Source organism: Periophthalmus magnuspinnatus, chromosome 21 (genome assembly GCF_009829125.3).
Source record: "Periophthalmus magnuspinnatus isolate fPerMag1 chromosome 21, fPerMag1.2.pri, whole genome shotgun sequence".
Classification (NCBI taxonomy): Eukaryota; Metazoa; Chordata; class Actinopteri; order Gobiiformes; family Gobiidae; genus Periophthalmus; species Periophthalmus magnuspinnatus.
The window spans coordinates 887,384-899,810 of NC_047146.1; the positions used below are offsets into that span (position 1 = coordinate 887,384).

Genomic DNA, 12,427 nt, shown 5'->3' on the forward strand with positions numbered 1-12,427 from the left:
AGAGGCGGGGACCGGGACAGAACAGCGCGGCCCAGGAGCGAATGAGCGCGAGGTGAGCCTGATAAACAGCCCCGGCCCCGACCCAAACAGCCCCGGCCCCGACCCAAACAGCCCCGGGACCGGCCCACACGAGCCACACCTCCCGCCGCGCGCTCTGGGCTTCAGTCGGGACTTTCCTGCGCCAAAATGGGTGCGTATTTGTGCTGTACTTCTGTTGTTTGTAACGCAGCTAGCTCAGCCATTAGCCACTGTTAGCTTGTGTGTAAACTTTGTAAATGACTTGAACTTTGAAGCGTCCTGGACACGTCCTGGACACGTCCTGGACACGTCCTGGACACGTCCTGGACACGTCCTGGACACGTCCCGGTCGCGTCCTGATGCGCCGCGTCCTTTTCGGATGAGGAGCGGGTTTGTGGAGCGGGTTTGTGCGTCAGTTCCAGGAGGATCTTTACGCAGGACTTTGGCACAGAGTCCATTTGGATCTGATCTGCGGGGTTTATTTTGCACCAGATTTAGTTTTGGGTCAGTTTGTCGTTGCGTTTCGTTTCAGAATTAACTTTAGTATTAAATTGTAAAATCTGCAGCTGAAATGCACTTGAGTTTTATAAAATGCTTAAAAAGGATAAATGTTTTTAAAAGGTCAATATTTTCTCCATATTTCCCGTTTCACAGTCAGGTGTCTCAAAATGGCGTCACGTGCGTCACACAGGTGATACACTGAGAGGGTCACGCGCGCACACACACACACACACACACACACACACACACACACACCCACACACACACACACACCCCCCCCCCACACACACACACACACCCACCACCAGCAGAGGGAGCCACAGTACACAAACACACACACACACACCAGCAGAGGGAGCCACAGTGCAGAGGGAGCCACAGTGCAGAGGGAGCCACACTTGTCTGTAGAGTCTGACTCACTGTAGACGTGCATGTTTTTCATTGCACTAAATCACCTGTAATGGAATAAATCTGACATAGATGAGTTTAATGCCACACTGTGACACCTTTCAGGCGAAGCAATAATATCTCTATGGAAACAAGCTTGAGGCAAACCCTTTACCAGAAAAGTTACATAGTGCACCTTTAAAGAACAGTGCGATTGGTGGAGCAGGTGTCTGCACTTCAAACTCCGCCCCTGCATCCAGGTGTTTGGATCAGACTCACCTGGCTGTGATCAGTGCAGTCCTGTGTGATGTCACATGATACTTGACATCGCAGAGGCAGCACACGCTGGCGGTTTGGACCACAAAGCTGCAAATGTACCTCGTTTGGACTAAAATTGCCACAAAAAACAAACAAAACTAGTAACAGAAGACATAGTCTGTGGTGTTATATCATATTGTTTTACTGACAGTTTATATAAATGGACATAGTTAACCCGCCGCCGCCGCGCTCCAAACAGGAAGTGATCACGGGCGACTGGCTCCAATTCACTTCCTGTGTCTCCTCTGTGTCCCCTCTCTCTGTCTCTGCTGCTTCAGACTCATTTTGGTCTTAAATGTTCGTATTAACCCTCTACATGATCCTGGGTTTGGTTTTTTTTTTTTTGTTATTTTGAGTTTTTTTTTAAAAAAAAATTTTATTTTATTTTGAAGTTGTTTTTTTTTTTAGTTTATTTTCTTAATTTGTTTTAGTTATTTAATTTTTTTTTTTTTTTTTTTTTTTTTGTTATTTTGAGTTGTCTTTTTTTATTTGATTGATTTATTTATTTTTTATTATAATTTCTTTTAGTTGCTTTGAGGGATTTTCTTTCTTTATTTTTTATTTTTGTTTTTTAATTATTTTGAGTTTTTTAAATTTATTTTTTATTTTGAGTTTTATTTTTGTTTTAACTGTCCTCTCTGTCTCTGCTGCTTCAGACTCATTCTGGTCTTAAATGTTCGTATTAACCCTCTACATGATCCTGGGGTTTTTATTTCACTATTGTGTCTGTAAATCAAGATCTGAACATTAATAAGTCAGTGTCAGTTTTATTCTGACCGTCTCCTCTGTCCCCAGCCTCTAATGCCCCGCCCCCACACACTCTGGACCTCGCTCTGTCTGGTCCATCCTTGCACGTCGCTCGCAGCTCCGCCCAAATCCTCCTGGACCTTCTCCGGACCCGGTTTCACTGTGAGGCGCAGATCCTCGGCGTAGACCTGACCTCGAACCCGGGACTCAGACCTCACGTGGCCCCGGAGAAGCGCTTCGAGCACATACTGCCCTCTGGTGTCCGAGTGTCCGTGTGGAAGGGAGATCTGGCAAACTTCTCGGCTGAAGCTGTGGTCAACGCCGCCAACTCCCAACTCCATCACGCCGGAGGTCTGGCTCTGGCTCTGGCCGAAGCCGGAGGGCCGCAGATTCAAAAAGAGAGCGACGATTATGTCCGGACCAGTGGAAATGTGAGGACAGGAGAGGCGGTGGCTTTGGGAGCGGGGAAACTTCAGTGCAAAGCCGTGATCCACGCCGTCGGACCTCAGCTGTCCTTCAGACCCACATCTTATGAGGTTTCAGTGGGTACAGTTCAGCTGGAGCGAACCATCAGGAGCGTGCTGGAAATAGTGGAGGAAAAAAAGTTCAATACAGTGGCGATTCCAGCCATAAGCTCCGGAATCTTCAACTTCCCATTGGCAGAATGCGCAGACGTGATAGTGAACACGGTCATGAAGTTCTACGGGAGCATCTTGTCACACAGGTCTGTTTAAATCATTCCTTTCATAATGTCGTGTGATGTAATGTTCTGCATATTTATTTTTATTGTATCTGAACAGGGACCGTGCACTTTAGTGAATGTGTCTGTAAATGCTCCAGTTTGTTGTGAAGCTGTTGTTCCTGTGTGAGATGTAGAGACACATAATCGATGTGAAAAGTGACACGTAACACATTCTGAAGTTTGATTATATCACAGAAGTAAATTCACACGATGATATAGAAACACATTTATGAAAAACAAACAGAAAAGAGCAGATTTTAAACACAAAAACTACAATACTGTTAAAAATCATGAGCTGCAAGAAAAAAAACATTCATCCATGTTCTTCCTCTTATCCGGGGCAGACTTCCCCCACCCCAGACACGTCCTCCAGAGAGACAGTCCCTCCTGCGTGTCCTGGGTCTTCCCCGGGGCCTCCTCCTGGTGGGACATGAACACCTCCCTAGGGAGGCGTCCAGGAGGCATCCTGAGCAGATGCCCGAGCCACCTCAACTGGTTCCTCTCAACGTGTAGGAGCAGCGGCTCTACTCCGAGCTCCTCCCGTGTGACCGAGCTCCTCACCCTATCCCTAAGGGTGCGCCCGGCCACTCTGTGGAGGAAACCCATTTCAGCCACTTGTATCCGCGATCTTGTCCTTTCAGTCATTACCCAGAGCTCATGACCATAGGTGAGGTGAATGTAGATTGAGGTAAATCGAGAGCTTCGCCTTTGGGCTCAGCTCCTTCTTTACCACAACGGACCGATACAGCGACCGCATCACTGCAGACGCTGCACCGATCCGCCTGTCAATCTCACGCTCCATCCTTCCCTCACTCGTGAACAAGACCCCGAGATACTTGAACCCTTAGCAAAGAGCCCCGGACCCCATACTCCCAGAGCACCCCCCAAAGGACACCACGAGGGACACGGTCGAATGCCTTCTCCAGATCCACAAAACACATATGGACTGGTTGGGCAAAGTGTTGGTCCAGTGTTCCTCGACCAGGACGAAAACCACACTGCTCCTCCTGAATCTGAGATTCGACTATCGGTCGGATTCTCCTCTCCAGTCCCTGGAGTAGACCTTACTGAGGCTGAGAAGTGTGATTCCCCTGTAATTGGAACACACCCTCCGGTCCCCCTTCTTATACAGAGGGACCACCACCCCGGTCTGCCATTCCACAGGTACTGTCCCCGACCGCCACGCGATGTTGCAGAGACGTGTCAGCCAAGACAGTCCCACAACATCCAGAGACTTGAGATACTCAGGACGGATCTCGTCCACCCCCGGAGCCTTGACACAGAGGAGCTTGAACCACCTCAGTGACTTCAGCCAGGGTGATGGACGAGTCCGCCTCTGGGTCCCCAGTCTCTGCTTCCTCCTCAGAAGACATGATGACACGATTGCGATCCTCAAAGTATTCTTTCCACTGTTTGACAACTGTGGGATGGCCCACACTGTAATCCACCTGCACTGTAAACAGTGTTGGTGAAGCACTGCTTCCTCCTCCTGAGGCGTCGGACGGTTTGCCAGAATCTCTTTGAGGCCGTCCGATAGTCCTCCTCCATGGCCTCCCCGAACTCCTCCCAACCCCGAGTTTTTGCCTCTGTGACCACACGAGCTGTGACACACTTGGCCCGCTGCTGCCTCAGGACTCCTCCTTCAGCCTGACTGCATCCCTTACTTCTGGTGTCCACCACTGGGTTCAGGGTACGAGCGTCCACATCGACAATAGAGGTGGAGAACATGGTCCACTCAGAGTCCATGTCCCCAGCCTCCCCCGGGATCAGGGAGAAGTTCTCCCGGAGGTGTGAGTTGAAGACCCCCCTGACAGAGAAAAAACACTTCTATGGAAACGAGCAGGTGGGGGCCGAAGAAGAGTCAGATTTGTGGAGATGCAAGCCCAGTCATAGTAAAGGGTTTTGTTCATGTTTTTAATTCAATTCAATTCAATTCAATTCAATTCATTTATTTTTGTTTTACAGGACAATAGAACATCCAAAATGAAAACAAACAAACACACCTGTATCTTTGTCTATTTTCAGCTAAAAAGTGACACAGTGAGGCTTTAAATCTGTTTCTTCTAAGGATGACTCTGCAGTGTATCTGTCTTCCTCAGGTTTAAGCCCAAAGAGGTTCTCCTGGTGAACATCGACGACCCCACAGTGCAGGAGATGGCGCTGGCGTGTGTCAGGCTCATGTCCCCCGTGCCGCCGTCCTACAGCCAGGTGGCAGGAGTCGCACCCCAGACCAGAAGAGCCGCTAAAGGGGCGGCTCCTCCTCCCCAAGTCCAGTTAGGAGCCGTGTGTGTGATCCTGAGGAAAGGACGCCTGGAGGAGGAGAAGGTGAGATCTTTTTAGGTAAACTCGGTGAATCCACAGAGCAAGAACTCGTCAAAATCACACGTCGCTGTGTCTCGTGTGTATCCTGCCTCCTGCTGGTTTAAAAAGGTACTACACTCACATCTGAGCCTGTGTCCAGAGCCTTGACCTGCAGATACAGATTTACACAGTGACCGTTCAGAGAGAGGCATTTTAAGTTTAGAACAACTGGATTTCAGCTTTGGACAAACACAAATGAGAGTCATGTGACGCTCGTTCTGTTTTCTGATTGGATAATCGTCTTGAACCAAAACATGAAATTATAACATAATGAGATTTTTTTAATTTAAGATGAGGATTACAGCAGATCTCAGATGTTTGTTTAAGGCTGTGATTCTCTGGTTTCAGACGGATGTGATCGTGAACACCATCGGCACAGACAGAAAACTGAGCACGGGCCAAGTGTCCAGGGAGTTACTGAGGAAAGCTGGCAACAAGATGCAACAGGAGATCTACGGCGCCCCCTATAGTGGGTGTGTGATCATTACAAAAGGATTTAAATTAAGCTGTAAAGAAGTCTACCACACCTGCTGCCCCTATAAACAACAGCATGGATCTGACCAGGTAATTCATACACGATGGGACGTCAGACGTATTCTGCAAAAGAACTTAGAACCATGTTCTAGTCGTTTCTTCTCATATTTGGAGTGATTCATGTTTGAGTTTAATCTTTAATCGACTATTTTCAAGACGGCATTTTGTCAATCTGCCCCCGTTTAACCTCCACTGTGACACGCCCACTGTGACACGCCCACTGTGACACGCCCACTGTGACGTCCGCACTTCCTTCTCCAGTTTTATTTTCTTAATCGTTGATACTCGTAGGATTCTGCAGCGTCGCGTCGTAAATGCTCTGCTCTAGTGTGATGTGCATCTGTCCATAGGGGGCGCCAGCAGCATGCGGCGCTTTGTTGTGACGACGTTTTTTTATGAAGTGGTTTTAGATGAATATTGTGATTTAAAATGTGTAAATTATAACATAACTTTGGCCATGGGGGGGCGTTGAGTTACTCTTTAATTCACGATAGAACTTCTGTCTTTCAGGCGTTGTTCACGTCTGTACGGGACTGTCTGTGGAACGCTGTATCGTCCAAGCACAGCTCCATCGCGTTCCCGGCCATCGGCACCGGGAACCTGGGCTTCAAGGATACAGAGGTGGCTCAGCTCATGCTGAACGCCGTGTGTGACTTCACTAAAAGCTATCCTCCCCCTTTAAACGTGCACTTTGTCATCTTCCCCTCAGACGTGGATCGATTTAAGGTACCAACACCAGCAGAGGGCGCCACAGTTACTCAGATGGACTGTAGTTGTGACACGTTACTCACAGAAACTGAATAAGAGATCGCACCATAATTATATAATATTCACTGGTGCCTGGTTTATCTCAGTGTCACGTCCTAAAAATAACCCACAATATGCGAAATCCGCAAATTATCAGCCTTAATTTTTACATTATTCTCTGTTTTTGTCTGTAAAACCCCTCACCACACACTTTATACATTTTTCTCACACAGGCGTTAACATTTTCTCACATTTCTCTCTTGTTTAATTGATTAATAGTGTCTCAGGTGTATTTCACAGTTCCTTTGACCGCGCCTCTTCGTCCTGGCGCCGCTCCGCTGTGGTGTCGATCCAACATTTATGTAAATTTGATCTAAAAAGAGAGTTACAAAATTTGTATTCACCGCTTTGAAAAATCCTCGTCCAAGTCATTCTCAAAAATAAACAACGGAAAGAAAAGCATTTGGCTCCGTCTTTATGCGCCGCCTCAGCTCGTTTCTCAGGCGTGTGCTCTTTTCCTCGTGCGTGCTGTCGCTCTTAAAGTGACGGTAACATATTTACGTAAAACTTAAATAATAACAGTTCTAACATATTTTAATATCAACATTAATGCAATAAAATAAATGTAGCTTATGTTTATAATTTGCAGCATTAGTACAGTAAGTATCTGAACACCCTGTGACTTTTCAACTTCTCACACTTATAAATCATGGAGGGTCTAAAATGTTCATCTTAGGTCCATGTCCACTGTGAGAGACATAATCTAAAAAAACATCTGGAAATCACATTGCATGATTTTTTAAAATTAATTTATTTGTATGTTACTGCTGCAAATAAGTATTTGAACATCTGAGGAAATCAATGTTAACATTTGGTACAGTCGCCTTTGTTCCAGAGGTCAAACGTTTCCTGTAGTTTTTCTCCAGGTTTGCACACACTGCAGGATTTTGGCTCACTCCTCCAAACACGGCGAGTGGAATTAAGACCATAAAGTTCTATTTTGGTCTCATCTGACCACATGACTTTCTCCCATGATCCTCTGGATCATCCAAATGGTCATTGGTCAAACTTAAGACGGGCCTGGACATGTGCTGGTTTAATCAGGGGAACCTTCTGTGCCATGATTTTAAACCATGACGTCTTAGTGTATTATTAACAGTAACCGTGGAAACGGTGGTCCCAGCTCTTTTCAGGTCATTGACCAGCTCCTCCCGTGTAGTTCTGGGTTGATTCTTCTCCTTTCTTAGGATCATTGAGACCCCACGAGGTCAGATCTCACATGGAGCCCCAGTCTGAGGGAGATTGACCGTCATGTTTAGCTTCTTCCATTTTCTAATAATTTCTCCAACAGTGGATCTTTTTTCTCCAAGCTGCTTGACACTTCCCCTTTGCCCTTTCCTTGTGGAGATCTACAGTTTTGTCTCTTGTGCATTTTGACAGTTCTTTGGTCTTGTCCATGTCAGTAGTTGAGTCTTACTGATTGTCTGGGGTGGACATGTGTCTTTATGCAGCGAACGACCTCAAACAGGAGCTTCTAATTTAGGAGAATAAGTGGAGTGGAGGTGGAGTTTTTAAAGGTGGAGTAACAGGTTTTTGAGGGGCAGAGTTCTAGCTGATAGACAGATGTTCAAATACTGATTTGCAGCAGTAACATACACATAAATTATTTTAAAATCATACAATGATTTCCAGATGTTTTTTTAGATTGTCTCTCACAGTGGACATGGACCTAAGAGGAAAAGTTCAGACCCTCCTTGATTTATAAGTGTGAGAAGTTGAAAAGTCACAGGGTGTTCAGATACTTATCTGCCTCACTGTGAGTCTGGAGGGACAGGACCCAAACCAACAGTCCCCAGTTTCACATGTTGTTTTATTTCAGGCGTTTGAAAAAGAACTGAGATCCCTCCAAACAAACGTTTCCCAGATGTCGCCGCCTCACAGTAAAAACGACTTCTGTATCTGACACATTTACAAATTTATATCAAACTAAAACAAAACACTAATAAATGTCTCTGTTTTATTTTAATGTTACAGATTTTTCACAAGGAGCTCAGAACTTTACACCAGCTCTGCCCCCAAAGCAAGGTCTGAACCAGGACTGAACCAGGACTGAACCAGGACTAAACCAGGACTAAACCAGGACTAAACCAGGACTAAACCAGGACTGAACCAGGACTGAACCAGGACTAAACCAGGACTAAACCAGGACTAAACCAGGTCTGAACCAGGACTAAACCAGGACTGAACCAGGACTGAACCAGGACTAAACCAGGACTAAACCAGGACTAAACCAGGACTAAACCAGGACTAAACCAGAACTAAACCAGGACTAAACCAGGACTGAACCAGGACTGAACCAGGACTAAACCAGGACTAAACCAGGACTGAACCAGGACTGAACCAGGACTAAACCAGGACTGAACCAGGTCTAAACCAGGGCCCTTTAGACCCTTGGGGCTGGGACACAGACCCCTTTGTCCCCGTGTGGCCTGAGCTCCAGACTGTTCCAGAGTGTTTATTTCTCCGTGTGCTCGTAGCAGCTGGACACTTTACCCACGGTTCCTTCTCGTTGTTGACAGTAGATGACAAACCTGTGGATCTGAGTGACAGAGTGTGGTTCTTCATACACGTGTTTCTGCTTCAGCGTCTGCAGCGTCTCACGGGGACAGACCTGAGGAGAGTCCGGTGGTTTCCCCAGAGCCGCGTCTCCTTCTGCAGAGCTCCTCAGAGGAGAACGTCACAGAGGCCAGAGCCTGGGTCACATCTCTGCTCCACAACAAGGACAACAAAGTCTGGATCTACAACAACTTCACCCAGCACCTCGGAGACAAACAACTGCAGGACCTGTCCAACATGGAGGTACAGGGAGGGCATCTGACTGTGTGCAGGTGGACGGGAGGGCATCTGACTCTCTGTGTGCAGGTGTACGGCGTGGAGGTGGAGGAGCTCCTGGAGAAGGGTTGCTCTGGGTTTATGGTGAGTGGAAACAGGGCGGAGGACATCGCGCTCACAGCTCTGACACTGGAGCAGAAGATCCAGGAGGCGCAGATGGAGTACGAGGACGAGGAGCGGGAGGAGCTGAGGAGGCTGACCCGGAGGAGCCAGAGTCCGAAGGGTCAGACGAGGGAGAACCGCAGAGAGGAGGTGAGAGGAGAGAGGAGTCGTGTGTCCAGAGGTGACTCTTCAATCAAACATCTGGTGGAGCAGCTGAGGAGCTTCGGCATGGAGACCGTCAAGGTACTGACCCCTTCATCTGATTGGTTGAGCTCACGTGACATCACCACACTGTAGCATCCCTGAAGTTTAACCTGAGCTGAGTCAGGGGGAGGAGTCAGGGGGAGGAGTCCTCAGGTGGGGTCCTCAGGGGGAGTCCTCAGGTGGGGTCCTCAGGTGGAGTCCTCAGGTGGAGTCCTCAGGTGGGGTCCTCAGGTGGGGTCCTCAGGGGGAGTCCTCAGGTGGGGTCCTCAGGGGGAGTCCTCAGGTGGGGTCCTCAGGTGGAGTCCTCAGGTGGGGTCCTCAGGGGGAGTCCTCAGGTGGGGTCCTCAGGTGGAGTCCTCAGGTGGGGTCCTCAGGTGGAGTCCTCAGGTGGGGTCCTCAGGTGGGGTCCTCAGGGGGAGTCCTCAGGGGGGGTCCTCAGGTGGAGTCCTCAGGGTGAGTCCTCAGGTGGAGTCCTCAGGTGGGGTCCTCAGGTGGGGTCCTCAGGTGGAGTCTTGATAAAGTGGAGACATTGTTCAAGCTCAAAGAGGTGATTGTGCCTCCTCCATTTTGAATTATGACATCATCAAATTAGGACCGTTGCCATAGTGATTAACAGTTTGAAACATGCTATTGTCTTTTAAAAGGTAAAAGTCGTCCAAATGTCCAAATGTCCAAATGTCCAAATGTCCAAATGTTGCATATGACATGAAGCCAAACCCCATAGTGAGGCTGGAATAGAACCACAAACCCTCTGGTTAAACTGTCTGCTTTTTACCCTGAGCCACTTTGTACTTTTTAAACTCTGACCCACGTCTCCGTCCTTCAGGTGGAGCGTGTGAAGAACCCAGCGCTGGAGAGACTGTTCAAGCTCCAAAAGGCCCAGATGCCCTCCCACTCCTCCCAGACGCTGCTGCAGCTCGTCTCTGCTCAGTTCTGTGACACGGTCGGCCATATTGGATTCAGGCCCGAGTGTGCGCCTCCTGATGGTATGAACCTGCTCCTGTCTGCTCCTCTGTACTCCTCCTCCTCTCACTCCTCTCTGTTTCAGATCCGTCTCTTGGTGAGGGGCTGTACTCCTCCTCCTCTCCTCCTCCTCTGCTCCTCCTCTCACTCCTCTCTGTGTTTCAGATCCGTCTCTTGGTGAGGGGCTGTACTCCTCCTCTCTGCTCCTCCTCCTCCTCTCCTCCTCTCACTCCTCTCTGTTTCAGATCCGTCTCTTGGTGAGGGGCTGTACTCCTCCTCTCTGCTCCTCCTCCTCCTCTCCTCCTCTCACTCCTCTCTGTTTCAGATCCGTCTCTTGGTGAGGGGCTGTACTCCTCCTCTCTGCTCCTCCTCCTCTGCTCCTCCTCTCACTCCTCTCTCTGTTTCAGATCCGTCTCTTGGTGAGGGGCTGTACTTTGCTGCAGATGTGGCGTCGGCTCTGGACACATGGACCAGACTCTCAGACCAGTTCCTTTATCTGTTTGTGGCTGAGGTCTTAAAGGGGAAGTCCGGGCCTGGTGCGCGCGGTTTAGTCCTGGGTCTTGGTCCGGGTCTTGATCCTGGTCTTGATCCTGGTCCGGGTCTTGGTCTTGCTCCAGAGACTCGCTATGACTCCGTGGAGAGTTCAAAGGTCACTGTTGTTTTCAGTCACCTGCAAGCAGTGCCCCGATTCCTCCTGACCTGCCAGAGACCGGGACTAAAGTGGGACTAAAGTGGGACTAAAGTGGGACTAAAGTGGGACTAAAGTGGGACTAAAGTGGGACTAAAGTGGGACTAAAGTGGGACTAAAGTGGGACTAAAGTGGGACTAAAGTGGGACTAAAGTGGGACTAGACCGGGACTAGAGCGGGACTAGAGCGGGACTAGACCGGGACTAAACCAGGACTAAACCAGGACTAAACCTGGACAAAAGTGGGACTAAAGCAGGACTATCTCAGTCCTCGTACTCTGAGGACCGCCTTAAAACTTTGTATTACTTTCTGTATGATCCTGAGCTAAAACTTTACTTTGTGGTGAAGCTTTTGAAATATATTTTTGTCATTTTCATTTGACATTTGTTTTTGAATCATTTTTGTGAAGGAAAATCTGTAAAAGTTCAGAGAGAACTGTGTTTTTATTCTATGCAAATACAATTAAAGAGATTCATAACAAACTGGTGTCGGGCTGAATCTTTTAAGGAAACGTATGATTTTGAGATTTATGTTTTAATAAAAGGATTGTGTCCAAATTCACATTTTACACACACAGGGAGGGCATCTGACACACGTGGGCATCCAGTACATGTTTGTACAGATCTAAACTGCAGCAGTGACAGTTTTTATACAAGTGGTAGTAGCCGATTTTTAACCATGTGAAGGAGTACCCCAAGGCTCCGTTTTGGGCCCGCTGTTTTTCCTAAATGAATCTATTGTTTTGCCTCATACATTTACAGACGATACGTTTGTGTGCACGTGCGCCCTCTGCTGGTCGGGCACTTTCCAAATCCAAAAGTCTCTCAAAAATCTTAAATTATCATTAAATCCAAATATGATTTTCTTACAAAGTTTTATTAATATTATTACACACAGATTTACACGTTATAATCGTGATTGTCTTAAATAGAAAAACATCTGTACAAACTCTTACGCAAAACCTCACATTTCATCTCCCACAAAAGTGAAACCAAACTGAACATCTCCAGAAAACACACGATTAAAGAGACGAACAGACGTGTCCGGAGAGTTCAGAGTCCCATGATGCACTGCTCTGATCTGTTCTAACGTTTCCTCGTCACACACAGACCTGGAGTTGTGTTTTGTTTCATTTTCACATGTTTAACACACAAACCTGCAGATTTAGACTGAAAACACTCTGTTCCACCTTGTGATGTCATCATGTGGTGATACAGGAAGTG

General features: G+C 47.7%; 1 protein-coding gene across 2 annotated transcripts; it reads left to right on the plus strand.

Annotated features, from left to right (window-relative positions):
- The first annotated feature begins 116 nt into the window (after positions 1-116).
- LOC117389050 (protein mono-ADP-ribosyltransferase PARP9-like) lies at positions 117-11,683 on the plus strand. Of its 2 annotated transcripts, none has more exons than XM_033986618.2 (11): positions 117-190; positions 2,020-2,695; positions 4,813-5,038; positions 5,423-5,638; positions 6,119-6,334; positions 8,235-8,295; positions 8,390-8,440; positions 9,000-9,214; positions 9,278-9,592; positions 10,380-10,539; positions 10,924-11,683. In XM_033986618.2, the coding sequence occupies exons 1-11, from the start codon at positions 187-189 to the stop codon at positions 11,244-11,246; spliced, it is 2,463 nt and encodes an 820-aa protein (XP_033842509.1). In that variant the 5' UTR covers positions 117-186; the 3' UTR covers positions 11,247-11,683. The 2 variants fall into 2 exon arrangements, with proteins under 2 accessions (XP_033842509.1, XP_033842510.1); XM_033986619.2 differs by lacking the exon at positions 10,924-11,683 and adding an exon at positions 10,602-10,917.
- Positions 11,684-12,427: the final 744 nt, after the last annotated feature.